Source organism: Manis javanica, chromosome 2, assembly GCF_040802235.1.
Source record: "Manis javanica isolate MJ-LG chromosome 2, MJ_LKY, whole genome shotgun sequence".
Classification (NCBI taxonomy): Eukaryota; Metazoa; Chordata; class Mammalia; order Pholidota; family Manidae; genus Manis; species Manis javanica.
The window spans coordinates 147,044,206-147,059,679 of NC_133157.1; the positions used below are offsets into that span (position 1 = coordinate 147,044,206).

General features: G+C 37.5%; 1 protein-coding gene across 1 annotated transcript; it reads right to left on the bottom strand.

The window, feature by feature from the left end:
* Positions 1–9,049: 9,049 nt before the first annotated feature.
* Positions 9,050–11,834, bottom strand: LOC140845289 (ankyrin repeat domain-containing protein 26-like). Its single transcript, XM_073219277.1, has 2 exons — positions 11,697–11,834; positions 9,050–11,012 (listed from the first exon to the last, which is right to left on the bottom strand). Exons 1-2 carry the CDS (start codon positions 11,745–11,747, stop codon positions 10,146–10,148), a joined length of 918 nt encoding a protein of 305 aa, XP_073075378.1. The 5' UTR covers positions 11,748–11,834; the 3' UTR covers positions 9,050–10,145.
* Positions 11,835–15,474: the final 3,640 nt, after the last annotated feature.

Here is a 15,474-nt window from a genome sequence, read left to right on the forward strand (position 1 = left end):
TAGCTCCTGCACATTTCTCTGTAGCTCCATCAGCATGGTTATGACCTTTATTTTGAATTCTTTTTTAGGAAGATTGGTTAAAACTATGTCGCCAGGTTCCCTCTTGGGGGATGTCAGGGTTATTCTTGTCTGGATCAAATTCTTCTGCCTTTTCATGGCGATAGAAGTAGTCTTGGGCAGTTGGTGTGTATTTCAGCTGGGAGAACAAAGTCCTTTCACCTTCCTTTCCTGTGAGAACAGCAACCCCTAGCAGCTTGTGCTGGGCAGTTGTGCACAGATGGTGCCTCTGAGTCTTCCCCTGATGGCTGCAGAGTAGGCTCTGGGCAGTTGCTGTGGGTTTGGCCTCTCCCAAGCTACTCGCTGCCATGCTGGGGCTGCACCGGAGGGGGGATGGACGGGAGGCTGTTTATCACCGTGAGAGGCCTTAGAGCTGTGCTGCCTTACAGGGGGTAGGGTACCCAGAGTTCTCTGGGGTTCCCAGCTGCTGATCTGAGTGTGCCAGGATCCTTCCATCCAGCTGTGAGGCCCCTGTCTCTTTAAGACTTTTGAAAAAGCACTCACTTTTCTTTTGTCCAACGGGCACTGTTTGCGGGGACCTGCTCACAGATTTTACTGTTCCGTTTCCCTAATTTCCAGTGCACTACGTACCGTGTGTTTTCACTCCTGGTGTGGATGACTAGGGCTGCGTGTTTAGCAGTCCTGGGCTCCCACTCCTTCCCCGTTACAACTCCTTTTCTCCCACTCAGGAGCTGGGGTTGTGGGGGTGCTCGGGTCCCACCGGGCTGCAGCTTGTATCTTAACCCTCTTCGTGAGATGCTGAGTTCTCACAAATGTAGATGCAGCCTGGTTTTGTACTGTATCTTCTGGTCTCTCTTTTATGAATAGTTGTATTTGTTTTTATTTTAAAAAATATGTATGGTTTTGGGAGGAGATTTCCACTGCCTTACTCACGCTGTCATCTTGTCTCCTCCTCCCCCCACAGTGTTATTTTTAACCACTTTGTGAATTATAGTGCTGTTCATCCCTATGTCAGTCTTTATTTCACACGAATGCCTTTATGTAGAGTAGAAAAATTATGATAGTTTGTTCCATGAAGCCCTCTAGTGATAACACCAAAGATTACAATCAGGAAAACAAAACTTCCGTGCAGCGGATGTGCTAATGTGAGGAAAATGGAAGTTACTATTGCCAGGATCCTCACCAGAACCTAAACTGGTCAATTTAATTGTCCTGCTGCTAGGCCACTGCTTCCACACCCATAGGCAATAAGCTATTAATGGCTGAGTCATTATATAAAGAACCCTTCCCAGAGGCAGAGATGTGGATTACGGACCTGCAGAGTGTTGGGTGCATGTGATTCTAGTGTCCAACTACTGATGGGAGAATAAAGCCAGGTAGAAACCTTTTAACCCCAGGAACGTTCCCTTGTCATTTCTCCATCTCACTGAATTCATAGAGAACTTGCCTGGGGCTGAAGCCCTCAGGCAAGACAGCTGAGTAGTAGTACTTGGCCCTTTGAGTTTAAGATGTAATCTTCCAAAAAATAGTTAAACTCATTAATATTTCTATTTAGTGGAATTCTTTAGGAAGTCATTTTATAATAATATCACTGTCTAAGTTAGAAAGCTTCAAAAACAATGAGCTTCAAGACTAGTAGATCAGGTTAACTATGAAAATATTAAAAGGAAAAAATAAAGTCATTTAAAACCAAGAAAGGGGAGAGGGGTACAAAAACTGTCTTGAAGGAACATTTTAAATGTAAGTTCATTTACAAATATCATTTTCCAGAATATACTATCCAGTTAGCTTTCAGTCCTACTAATCTTATAAACCTGGCTCCATAGAAATAATGCTTTAGAGGCAAACTAATGAGCTTAATTTATTTTCTATGATTCTGTTTTGACTTACTTGTCTAGTTGCTTTGCCAATGACAGGGTGGTATTTACTTCTTCTTGGTGTAATTGTTTATATTTCTCCAATTCAGCTCTAATGGAATCTTCTTGAGAAATTTTTTTGGAGAGTTGAAGTTCCAGATCTTTAATTCTGAATTCCATTTGCATTCTAAATGAAGAATTATCCTTCTCTCTCCACTGCTGTAATCTCTTTTGTGATTCATCCTTTAAAACAAATTAAAAGAATGCGTTTTTTAAGTAAGTATAATCTGAATAATTATAGCATATTTGTTTCCCTTAGTTTTGACTCAGTGTTTCAGAAAGCAATTTTAAATGTGAAAAAAAAGACTTGAAGTTTAATATATTTACCTTAACCTCATCTGAATTAAATGTGCATTATAAAAATAAGGTTGAATCATTCTTATTTTAGTACTCATATAATCTGACATTTCAAAGAATAACAATCTATAGTTAAAATATTTAAACAATATAATCCAAGAATATGGTATACTTTTTAAATCACAATTTCCTTTTCCTCTTGTCAACCAGTCTTAAAAGTTCTGATTGTCTAATGAGAATGATTCTGAAAGATGGATTTTGTGATAATGATGGAAACTGAAATATTTAGGAGAAACACATGCTCCCATGCTCCCAGAAATATATGAAACCAACTGGCATAAAAGTAGAGGAAACAGAGATAAATGTATATATCAAAAATGTAATCTGCAGGGAGATGAATTAAGGCACATTACAGATTAATAAATTAACCTGTAAAAACCAATCGACTTCTTTTAATTTTTCTACTGCTTTCGGTCTTGCTCTTTCTTCAGTGTCCCGTCTGTACTGTTCCATCTTACTGTGTTCTAGTGACATCCTTGCCATGTGAGTTTTAAGGTTTCTGACTTCTGAAGATGAAAGTTCCAGTTTTCTTGAAAGATCAACAACCTACATGAATGAAATAAGTGAGCTTTGTAATGAAGGTAGACTGAGAATAGCCCAAGTCAAAGCCAGTATCAATTAAAATAAATTAAGTTATAAAATGTTACTCATACCATAGTAGAATCTTAGAACACTGAACCTTGAATTACTCAGACAATCAAGAACAAAATTAAAACTACCAGGAGTCAAAATAATACACCCTTTGCTGTCATTTTTGCCATTACAACATTTGCACTTGGTTTAATGCTCTTATTCCCATGTTGTTTCTCCATAAAGTTATTATATGCCACCTCTCAGTAGGAAAGGTCCCCCATCCTAACACTTCATAATTAAAAAAAAGTTTCAGAACTATCACATTGAGTTATTTAGCCCTAAGTCAATAAATGCCTCCCAAAATAAGACTCTAATGATCTATAAATATGTATTCTAATGCCATAAGCCTTTTTCTCAACTACAAATGTTTTATGCTAATTCAAATCAGTTTCCAAGGAAAGGGTTGTCACAGTTAAGGAGAATTCATATCTCGCAATATGGAATTTTAGGGAGATGATCCATACATTTTTCTGAACAATACCACAACTCCATAGTGCTATCTTGTCATCTTTTGTTTTTTACCACCAAATAAGAAAACATAATTAACAAAAAGAAAACCTGTTGTAATTTCAGCGATACCGAGCTGGGAAGAACTACTTTTGTTTAGATACAGTGGTTATTTGGTAAGACAAGGTGAGTGGATGTGGTTTTTACAAATTCTTACAAATTTTACATTTCCTGTGAAATTCCCTACTCTTTCATATGTGTGGCCTTACTACCTGGTTTCTAGTGAAGAGCATATGGTGGAACTGCTGTGTGAACCCATGGCTTGGTTAGAAAGTGTAAATACAGCTTCCATCTGATATTCTCTATTCTCTCTCTAGGGAGGCTTACCCTAGGAACCCAGCCCCCTTGCTGTGAAGCACCCAGGGCACCTAGTGAATCCTCACAGAGATGTGCCAACTGAGACTGATGTAGCTTCTGTGCCAGCCAAAAGCTGACTTCAACTGCCAAACAAGTGCATGTGGCACCTTTAGGTGATGCTAGTCCCCAGTGGTGTATCATCCCAGATGATGCCAAGTGGAGAAGAAAGAAGCTCGCCTCACTGAGCCTTGCCTAAACTGTAGATTTGTGAACAAAATAAGTACTGTTTTGAGCCACTAGGTTTTGAGGTGGTTCATCATGCAGCAATAAATAACTGGCACAGATACTGATATTAAAAATGGGGTGCTGCCATTAAAAAACAAAACAAAACAACTAAAACACAAAAAGAGTGCCTTTGAACAGGGCAATAGATGGAACCTCAAAGGAGGTGGAGAAGAGTCAGAATGAAAACCAGCAGGGCCTCCGGGAGCATGTTAGTGGAAGCCTGACGGCCCCTGAAGAGGCTGACAGCAAGGGCTTCTAGGCAGGGAAAGACAGTGACACTGGAACCTGGAGGAAAGGGGACTCTTGCTCCAAAGCAGCTGGAAGTAAAGATCGGTGAGCAAGATAAGCTGAAGAATTTTACACATAAAGGAACTAGGGCTTACTCGGGTCAGATATCTGTTTCCCAATTACAGCCTTTCCTCATGTCTAATTGCCAAATAATTCTAAAAGAAATGACTTCTGAACTGAGATAAAATCCAGGGTGCTGCCAGGAGAAAACACAACCAAACGTTGCAGCCAAGACTGTAAAATCCTTTGTTAGGATCTCAGAAAGATGTATGGTGGTGCCTCAACTTCTTCTAAGGATCTTCAGAGTTTATACATTTTAAGGCACCATCCTACAACAGCTTCACAGGAAGCCCAAAGTGAAGAGCTTATCTCAAAATGACTCATGAGGGTCCCTTTCCTATTGGCATGAACCCCAATAAAATTCACAGGAAACTGTTTAAAAACAGTATTAGCAAAAACACTGCCTGGTAGCCTGGACTGAGAGATGGAGAGAATACAAATGAAAAGAGGCCTTTGGGTCTTAGAAGTTCTACAGGGAGGAAGCAGGCTGAAAAAACAGATGCAAACACAGGTCCTCTCTTATGAACAAGACAGAACTGAGAGCTCAGAGGCACAGCAAAGGGCCACGGAGAGGCATTCCCATGATTAGGACTAAGTCTTCCTCAGAGAACTAGCAGCCTGCAGCAGGCTGCCTTTCAGAATTGCTATGGACTAATGTGTCTCCCATTTTCCATTCTGAATGAGAGTCTTGAGCAGGTCAGCAGAATGTTGGCTCTGTGGGTGGTGGTAGATGACTTGGCTCTTCAGTTCTCAATCTTTGTATTGAGAGGAATTGTACTCCAAGGGCTAAACTGTAGAAACCACAGCCCAGGCTCCTGTCCCATCTGCACCTGATGAAGATGTAAGATCTCAGACTCCAGCCTGAACTGGATGCCATCGTCACTGAGGCTTGGCATGCAGGTATAGGGTACGGGTGAGTGTGTGTTTTTTGCCTTTTCCTTTTTTATGGAAATGTTTTATATATCTTGACCAGTGTTTTGGCTACATGGATATATACTTTGTTGTTGTCTCTTTGGCTTTTTTATTTTAAGTATAGGTGACATATGATATTACACTGGTTTCAAGTATATAACATAGTGATTGGAGTATGTTTTTCATGTGGGAGGGTAATTTAAATTTGTGCTTTTTAAATGTGTCTCTACTTTTAAAACATCCATTAATTTCTTTTTAAAAGGAAGGTTATGGGCCAACCTTACTGACTTTCTCCCAGTGAACAGAATATGGTGAAGGTGATGCTGTATGAATTCCAAGGCTGGTTGGCCTGGATAGGCCAGGTGTTCCAGCTGCCCAGCCCAACTAAAGTCCCAGCCAGGGCCTGGCACCAACAATCAGACATGTGGGTGAACTAGCCTCCAAATGATTCCAGCCTCAGCCTTCGAGCTGTCCCAGCTAAAGCTGAAGGAAGCAGAGACAAGCTGTCCTGGCCACACTTTCCTGATGGAGTTTTGTGAATAAGATAATGTTATTTAAGCTACTGAACCTGGGAGGTTATTAGGGTAAAACAGATAAGCAGAAAAGTGGTGAAAAAAGGGATAATATGAAAACTAACTTATTTGTGGTGAACTGATTTTCAACAAGGGTGCCAAACAGTAGAAATGAGTCCCCTTTAAAATGGGTTATAATAAATGTTGAGATTAATTTATTAATGGAAAACAATGCTAATGAGAAGAAGCAGATGACTAGAAGACCTAAGAAGTTTTTCTAGGGTTCCTTTCAATTACAAATTCTTACCCCTAGGCATACATGCCTCTTCAGAATTTTTCCTCAAGTTAGGGGATAGGGAAGACTGGTAAGCAAGGAGAGACATAGGATTTAAAGAATAACAACTGAAATACTTTCGTAGCCAAAAATGACGCCTTTTGTCCGATTTTAATTAACTGAAATTCTAGTAGACAGCATGGAGTATTTATTAGTCAGTCTAGCACTCAATCTTCATTTTACTTTCCTCAGTGAGGAAATAAAGAGAACATTAAGGAATCCTTTTTAATCTCAGTAGTAAAATTACTGCAGTGTCCTTTGGACTATTTAAGTACAATTTCTCCTTTATCTTACCTCAAGGTTGTCAGTATGGGGAGGTAAGACCATCTCATCTTTATGTTGCACCGTAGTACTTCTGCCTATCATACAATTTAGCTTTGAAATTCTGATAAAGTCAATTGTTTATTCAATGACTTGGTTGAATAATTACCTCACTTTTAAGAATTGTACTCTTGACATTTTTTTTTCTTGGGATAGGAAGAAATAGGATTCTGTCAATTATGCACTGAGCTATAAAGTATAGCTATCCATCTCTTTCGATTTAAGTAAAAGGAGGTGGATACGGAGAACTGAGGTTTCTGAGAACATAGGATCAGCACCAAGAACAAGGTTGGCCTCAGGATTACACACAAGAACCAGGTCAAAAGAAGATTTAATTGTGAATTGCAAGATGACAGATTAGCAAGACTTCCAAAGAGAAAGCCAAAAGCCCAGACTTCATCTCTTCCTTCCTAGATGGTGAAATCTATGGATCAGTCTATGCCCTATAGTGAGTCACCGAAACATAATGAACTACACAGACTGAGTCAGCAGATCCTACGACCCAGACATGCAAATGGGAGTGAGGTGGAGGAACACTGGTGAGAGACTAAAGGTGTGAATGGAGAAAAGAAAGGGAATGGGCTCTACCTTTGTTGTTAGCCTGACTTCCCATCATGGCACAGCCAGCAGGGCACAAGCTGGACAAAGGCTCTCTGAAGCTGAAAGTGTCTGCATGAGCTGAGAGAAGCAAGTAGTAATATTCAAGATGACCGTGAAAGAGTCCTCACAATATTTGATTTGGTACTGGCATAAGGATAGACATGCTGCAACCGTATTAGAATTGGGAATACCAAATAAACTCTGGTGAACTGATTTTCAATGAGGGTGCCAAAAGGTTAAATGGGTCAAGAATAATCTTTTTAACCCATGGTACTGGGGCCACTGAATATCCATATACAGAAGAATAAAATCAGACCTCTACTTTGTAGCATATATACAAAGTCAACTCAACATGTAAGCGCAAAAATTATAAAACCCAAGGGAAAAAACAAAGGTGTGTATCTTTGTGACTGGATTTGGCAATGGTTACTTAGATGACACCAAAGGAGAAAAGCAGATTAACTGGATTCATCAGGACAGTGAAAAGGCAAGCTATAGAATAGGAGAAAATACTTGAAAACCCTTTATCTGATAAGGGATCTGTATCTAGAATATAGAAATAACTCTTTTAATTCACTTATAAGAAGACAGTCCAATATTAAAATACGCAAAGGAATCGAACAGCCAGTTCTTCAAAGAAGATAACTGAGTGGATAATAAGCATAGGAAAAGATGCTCAAAAACATTATTCATCAGAAAAATGCAAATCAAAACCACAGTGAGATGCCATTTCATACCCACTATAGGATGGCTACAATAAAAAAGACAGATGATGACAGATATGGTAAGAATGTAGAAAAGCATCAGAACCCTCAAGTACCACTTGGGAAAGAGTAAGATAAGAATCTTACTTAACTTCCTGCCTTTTACTATGCTGTTTACAGCTGGGCCTGCATGCTAAATTAGTTGCCTGGGTTGCAAGTTATTTGATTAGTGGTGAAGGAGAAACAGACCAGCAGATAGGTAAAGTGAAAAAATAAATTGGGCCTGCATAATTAACACAATAAAGACATGGACTATGCTGAGGTACCCTCCTTTATCTGGGGAATATTCAAACATTCCAGGCCAAGTTGATCCTGGCCTTTTGAGCGTTAACTGATTAACTCTGGGTCTTTTTCAGTGGGCTTTTTCCTGTCCTTACTCTTTTTCCACCTCACTCATATCTATTTTTCTGACTAACAGCTGGATGTAGATGATTTTCTTAATTCTCTATGTTTGGATACATACTATACATGATCTGAATTTTTCCATATTTTTACGGAATATGTAAAGAGGAAGGAAATGAGGGAAGTATCTCATTTCAACTGGTTTATATAATGACCTTTTGTACAATTAACGTGAAATCCACAAAATAAGTGTATTCTACATCTGCAACAGTGAAGGTAACAAAAATTACAACTTTCTGAAACATTCCATTAAACATTATGCTGTGATTTTATTTGGATTGCCTCATCATGGCAAAAGAGAGATCTGTAAAAAAAAAACAATGGTTGGTACTAAAAAATAAAGCCTCAACTGATGTGAAGAGTGATGCGTAATTCTGTTTTCCTAAGGATAAATATTGTAAGAAAAAATGCATAATATAAATGGCAGAACTAAAGTCAGAGTTTAATAAGTGCATTGTAAAGACAGAATTGTAATAAATTTGTTGTAATGAAAATGTAAAAGCTGTCCACAGAAATTAATATTCTAAAACACTGTGTATTATTTCATTAGCTATAGATTAACTGTTGGTATGTTAAATTTTACACATACCTGACTTAGGGCTTGATTTAATTTCTTCTTTAAGTCCTGTCTCTCATTGGTATAGTAGGAGGCAGCTTCTAGCAATCTCTCTGACTCAAATCGTTGTATTTCCACATCAGCCCATTCTTGTTGGAGTTTGTGTCTCACAAGTACCTAATAACATATTTGTTGTTAATATGTAACTCTAACATACGTGTTTTGAAAAATGTTACTGCATTCATCAATTCACCTTTTCCTCATGCATACACATTCCTGTTTACTGAATTTTGTGTGATCCTCCTGCCTAATCAGTATTGTATACTTAAGACAATGAATTCGGCCCCACTATCCACTCCCCCTAAGAATTTGCAGAGCTTTACCACCTAGGGAAGTCTCAAAAAAAAAAACAACCCATATACGTGAGACTTGGAGGTGGTAAATTATATGTTGTGAAAGGTTTTCCCTCTTTTTTCCTAGTAACTTAAACTGACTTCAGAGTTCCTCACATACTGAATCCTCTGTGTGAGTCCTTGCAACAGATCCCCATCTGAGAATAAATGTGAAGTCATGTCAGTGGGACTCAGGCCCTAGGTAACCAGGCCTCTACCTGCCTCCCTGACCTTGGCTCCTATAATGCACTCCATTCCTGCTATAGACAAATCCTGCTGCCACTGCACATTAGTCTGAAAAAGAGCTCCAATCACTGACAGTTACAGTTCTCTTTGTACTGGACACACTTATTATATCCAGTAAGTTTGTTATGTACTAACCTACATTTCTCCTTGAAATGAGAATTGTGAGCAAACTATTTGTAAATAAGTTTGAAGTAGATTTTAAATAGCAATGGGAAAAATCAAATATGTTTTTTTGCTATATGTCACCACATTTGTCTTAAAATATGATGTTTTGGAGAGCAGATGCCTTTGAAAAGGTCATAATACACGATTTCAGACTAAAATGTTTCCAAATTAATTCAAATTGACATGAATCACAATAAAATTACACCAACTGAAAATGTATAAAAGCTACTGAAGGAAAAGGACTGTGACATACAGCATCGGCCCTTCATCTCATCTGGGAAATCTGGAATAACTGTCAAGGTGATCCACTTGATTGAATCTAGAGGTTCATTTTAAGTATGAGCATTTCCACTTATCTGCTTCATCACGGTATTAAAATGTGATAACACAAAGACTAAAATTATTATTTAAGCAGTATAAGACTAAATTATAAATGAACATAGTCAACACAAATGTCTTTCTTCAAAACAAAGCACCTGCCAAATTAATTTTTTTGCTGGCTACAAGCATGCCTTTAAGATATTTATAGTCTATATCCTTTTTATATTCAATAGACTCAACACTTTTCCATAATCAAATATTACTTTGAATTTTCTTTCAGGAATTTTGAAAAATGTTTATTTTCCTGGATACTTACTTCTAGTTCTCTTTTCTCATTTTCACCTTGTTTCATTCTTTCTTTGAGACGATTAAAATCATCGAGTAATTCTTTATTCCTTCCTTCTAGGGTAAGACATTTTTCCCTTTCAGTTTGGAGTTCATTTTTAGCTTTGTTCTGAGCAGTATTCAGTTGCTGTCGGAGCAACTCATTTTCACTTTGTAGTTGAGATAATCTGTTTTCTAAGAACTCCTGCTTTCTGATGTATTTATTCAGTTTATCTTGTTTGTTCTCATACTTGTGTTCACTGTTCTTCTTTTGACGGGGTATGTGGCTTAGGTCTGTTTGGACACTTTCTAAGTCCAAAGTCTTTTCTCTAAGGGCATCTCTGGTGTGACTCAGCTCAATTTCCAGGCTACTGACTTTACGTTCAGCTTTAGAAAGCTGTTGAGAAAGAATGCTCATGTTTTCTTCCTGACTAGACAGAAACCACTCATTTCTTGCTCTAAGACTATGGAAAGCAAATCCTAGTTCTCTTTCTGATGCCTGACTTTGCTCATGATCACGGGTAGCAGTAGACAGTCTAGAATTGTCTGATACAACTTCTGTCTCCAATCTTTCTTTGCTTGCTTTTTCATTCTGCAACTTAGAATGTAGCATTGTATTCTCAGATGTCAGGAAGTCAAGCCGTCCACCATACTGGAACATTACTTTTGTAGATGTTTCCTTAATCACTGTTTTCTTTTGAAGATCATCTTTTTCTTTTATAATTTCAGTGTCCTCAAGATATTTCTTTTCTTTCTGATTTTTCATTGCTTGTGTTTCTGGTTTTAGCATGGCAATTTTATCCTGCAACATGTAGATTTTAAGCAATAGATGTTCGTGACTATCAGAAATCTAAGTAAAAGGAAACTTTCAGCTAGCACTCAGTTAAAAGACTTATCATGATTTCCTCTGAAAATAGGGGACAACCTGAATGTTTATACAATGAAAAATTTTGTGATTAATGGATATCCAACTGAAAAAAAACTAAGTTGGATCCAAATCTCAAACTTTACTCAAAATTTAACTGAAGAATTACGACTCAGAAGGCATAAACTAGAATAATAATGAATCTAGCTACACTGAAAAATTGACTTCAAAGTCTGAAATCTAACCAATTCAGTTACCCTAGAGTAAGAGCCTTAGATCGGCATATATTTGGGCATATTTTATTTCCTAAAATTCTTTTTCCTAAAGATCACCAAACTTCTGCTTTAACTCATTTGTGATGAGTTTTAAATTATTTTTTTTACTCAATTTGCCTAGTTTGATCCACATTTCCTCACACTTTTGCATGAGGAAGACCTGAATATATAGATGTATTCTATGACATTTCTCATTCATTCTTGCAAGTAGTAAAATTGTAGACTTCCTATGAAGTGATCTATTGACTCTGAAGGACTAGTTGAAAAGGTAATTTCATTTAAACTATGTTACAACATTAAAGAATAGTCAACAATATTAAACCAGAAATTAAAATTTTTTATATACCTGTTGGTGGTTATAGTCACTTCCATCAGGCCGTTCTTTCTTTGACATCATTATGACGTCTTGTTCTGCTGACAAATTGATATATTCAGTTAAATTGAACTACAACAGAATGGTTCAATAAAAGCCATACTCTTAAACAAAGAGAAAATAACATTTTATCAATTGAGAGTTTAAATTAAGCTTCATCTTTATCTGAATACTTATTTAGGAAATATTTCTAACTTATGTACAACTTCAACAAACACTTGGGAAATACTAGAAATTGCCAGGATAAATGCATACAAACATGTAAAAGCCTCATTCAAAAATCCATCCGACATCAAACAAAATAATCAGAAAAAAACCCAAAATTTAAAAATGCAGAAGAAACATATAAAGCCACAAGATACTCTATTTTCTACCTCAAAAGTGTACGATCTTAACAACATGCTAGGCTTCAGCTACATTATTCAGGAACCAAAATTATTACTTTCTATGACTTTATTGGGGTATACACCACCCCTCCTTTACCTGAAATGTTTGGCTGCACTATTATTGACAAACTCCTCTTCCTCTTACAAGATTCAGACTGCTGTACAAAGCCCTCCCTTACTATGGCTGTCTTTCCCCCTATGAATAGGTGTTTCTTTGGGCCTACCTTAGTGTTTTATAGTCTCTTGTATGTCTTTACCATAAGAGCCATAAATTATCATCTACGTGTTTGTCCCTTTGCTCCGAAACTATAGGGGACAGTCTTGTAAATCATCTTTGTATAAATAGTCATTAGTTACTTTACTCAATTGTTATTTATTGAGTTCCAGCTAAATACTTAAAGGTTTAAAGAAGACTGTGGACAACAGGAATCAGGAATGGGTTTTTAGAGATAATACCTGTGCTGACTTAAACAGTGAGGTTAGCCAGAACCAAATCGGTAGTGGGCAGGAATGCGGAGGGCATGCAGGACCACTGCAAGACAGGCAGAGCAGCACATGATGGGGTGACTATCTGACTGAAATACAGGGATTGGTTAGGCTGGCATGCCCAGCAGTTCAGAATGCCGGAGAAGAGGGTGGGCAGTAGAAAAGGCTGATGGTAGGGAGTTAGGTAGGACTCAGATTACCAAAGCCTTCCTTATATGTAATTTTGGATGCCTGGACGTAAATGTGTTTTAGGGTGCTTCATGGTTGTTACTTGTAGCTGAGATAGGTCACTCTAAGAACTGAGGGGAGGGATGAATATGGTTGGAGAGCAAGGGAATAAATGGAAGCAGACATATTATAAAGCAGTAATGTAAAATAAAGATGATACAGGCCTGAACTGAGAAGATTCTGGAAATATATTTAGGATACAAAATTACCAGGGCTCATCATAAAATGAAGGTCCCTGGAAAACTAACTCTGCTCATTACTTTGTAATAGGTATTAGCTAAGAAGAGCAATGGTCCACATGAACTTGTCTAAGTTGCTTATATTTAAATCTGTAGTATTTCTATCTCACATCTTCCAATGCAGCAGGAACTTGTGTAGCTGTTTTGTTTTAAATGTCCTGCTTTTTGGGTCTGCCCAACTTGCGAGGAAATAGAGCAAACGAGTTAGTTGTACAGGTAAATAACTGGGCTGACAGCTCAATGTCATCACTACTCTCAGATATAACTAAAAATCTTTTCTAAACTACATTGTTAATTCTAAAGGTAAAAAGAAAAAGAAGATAAAACTATAGGGGTAGGAAAAATATTATATAATATTTTAGTACATACCTGAGCCTATGACTGATAAAGAGCACTGAATTAACTGGTGCATAAAGTTAGAATACACATTACATGTGGTTAATCAGCAGACATATTACATGTGGTTCATAACAGGCTGTTATCCTAGCAGTATTAAAATTGGTTTTCTGTATTTTAGTTTTAAATGATTCATTCCTCAAAATAACCAACACTCCTTGTGAATTATTTATTCATTAAAAAATTGTAAGACAAGTTGACAGACTATGTGTACATATCGGAGGCGGCACTGTGTAGTAAATTCCCAATAATTCCCATTACTCCTGGGAAAGCCAACTCTAAATTATGTAAAGTCATAGAAAATACAAGGAATATTTTAATTTTTGGCTTTGAAAGGTGCTCTTTTAGTTACACTTAATGTAGCTGTAACTAATACTTGTGAATTCAGGGCTATAAAAATAAAGCTAGGAGACTACGTTTGGTCTGAGTAGGCAATCTTTACCTATCTACCTAGTTTCCCAAACAGTCTCTAAACTCTAAACTCAATCCTGTTACACACTCTTAAGTATATGCTCAATACTAGCCTAGAAGAAATTACTCTTTCTCCTAATTCTCTGTTATTTATATGTTGTTTTGGGAGAGAAAGAATGCCAATTTTTGCTAAAAGATATTCTGTTTGCTTGTAGGTTGCCACAAAGAGTTTGTCACAAAATGATTTTTGAAAAATCAAAACTACACGAAGCCATGCAGAGGTGATCAGGGGTTGAATTCCCTGTGCTTTTTTTCTTACCTTCTGTGCTTTCTCTGTCTTCTGGAAGCTGTGATTCACAAAGGTCAGAGTTTATAATCCTCTAACAGAAACACAGCTCCAATATTAATCTTTCCTTTATCTCTGTGAGTCATCTGTCCAAATTCTGTGGTTGCTGACTGATTTTTGTTCCTTGACAGTGACACAAATGGACACTTACCTTCAGTTTTCAGATCCCGAGGTGTTTGACTGGACACATCACTGACAGTGATACCAGGAGAGTTCGAACCTGAAAAATCGGAAAACAAGGTTTCCACGTGTTAGTCTGTAAGTAATGATACAAATTTGGCTAACTTACGCAACGTGTTTATCAGAGAAGCTCTCCCACATCCTCCCCTCCCCACTGAGACACACTGCTCCCTCACCGCTTACATGGGCATTTTATATGCTCTGTATTGCCATTCACAAAGGCAAGCCTAATTAACCACGGTCCGTCATTTTTTCTACTTTTATGTTTTCTACTATCACTTTGACTTGCTCATCAATCTCTATTACCTATTCTATATTCTGTAGAGCTTTGTTTATCAGGAATTAAGACTCTTCAAGGTATGATTTTTGTTCGTATTAATGAAATTTATGGGTAACAACTTATGTTAAACATGCATAAAAGGTACTGGGTGCTCTTGAGACATAGATTTCAAAAAAGCTTCAGGGAATGGCATCACTTTAATTACATACAGTATGCACCAGTATTTTCAGAATTCACTTGTTAACCTGGGTAAACACAGTCAATTTATGTGAGAAAAGAGCCTTGAGTGACCTGTTTCCATGTTAAAAGAGGGCTAGTCGAGGCCAGAGTGCCATGAGATAGGAAATGAATAACAACACTTTCTTTTTAAGACAAAATCATCAAATTTAAACTTTTCTAAACAAGTGAGCAAAGAAAAAGAAATTTGGATGGAAACTTTGAAGCCCTTCCATCACAAGGACTGCTAAAAGTTTCATCCATAGGCCCAGCCTGGCTTAAAGTGGTGGTTGTGAAGCATCACCTGGGAGTCCCTGGAGTCCCAAGATCCATCTGCTCATGGGGTCCAAGAGGTCCAAGTATGTTTGCTATAAAGTTCAATGTTACTTGCCATTTCCATTCTCATTCTCTTTACAAGCACACAGTGTAATGCTCCAGAGAAATGGTATGGTATGTGAAACATCAGAGCTCTAATGGCTAATGTGATGTATGATCATGTACATTTGTATTTAAACATTTTCAGTTTTAACTTCTAATGTTGTTACTATCAATAGATACAACCCATTTAACTAAAAGTTCCTAG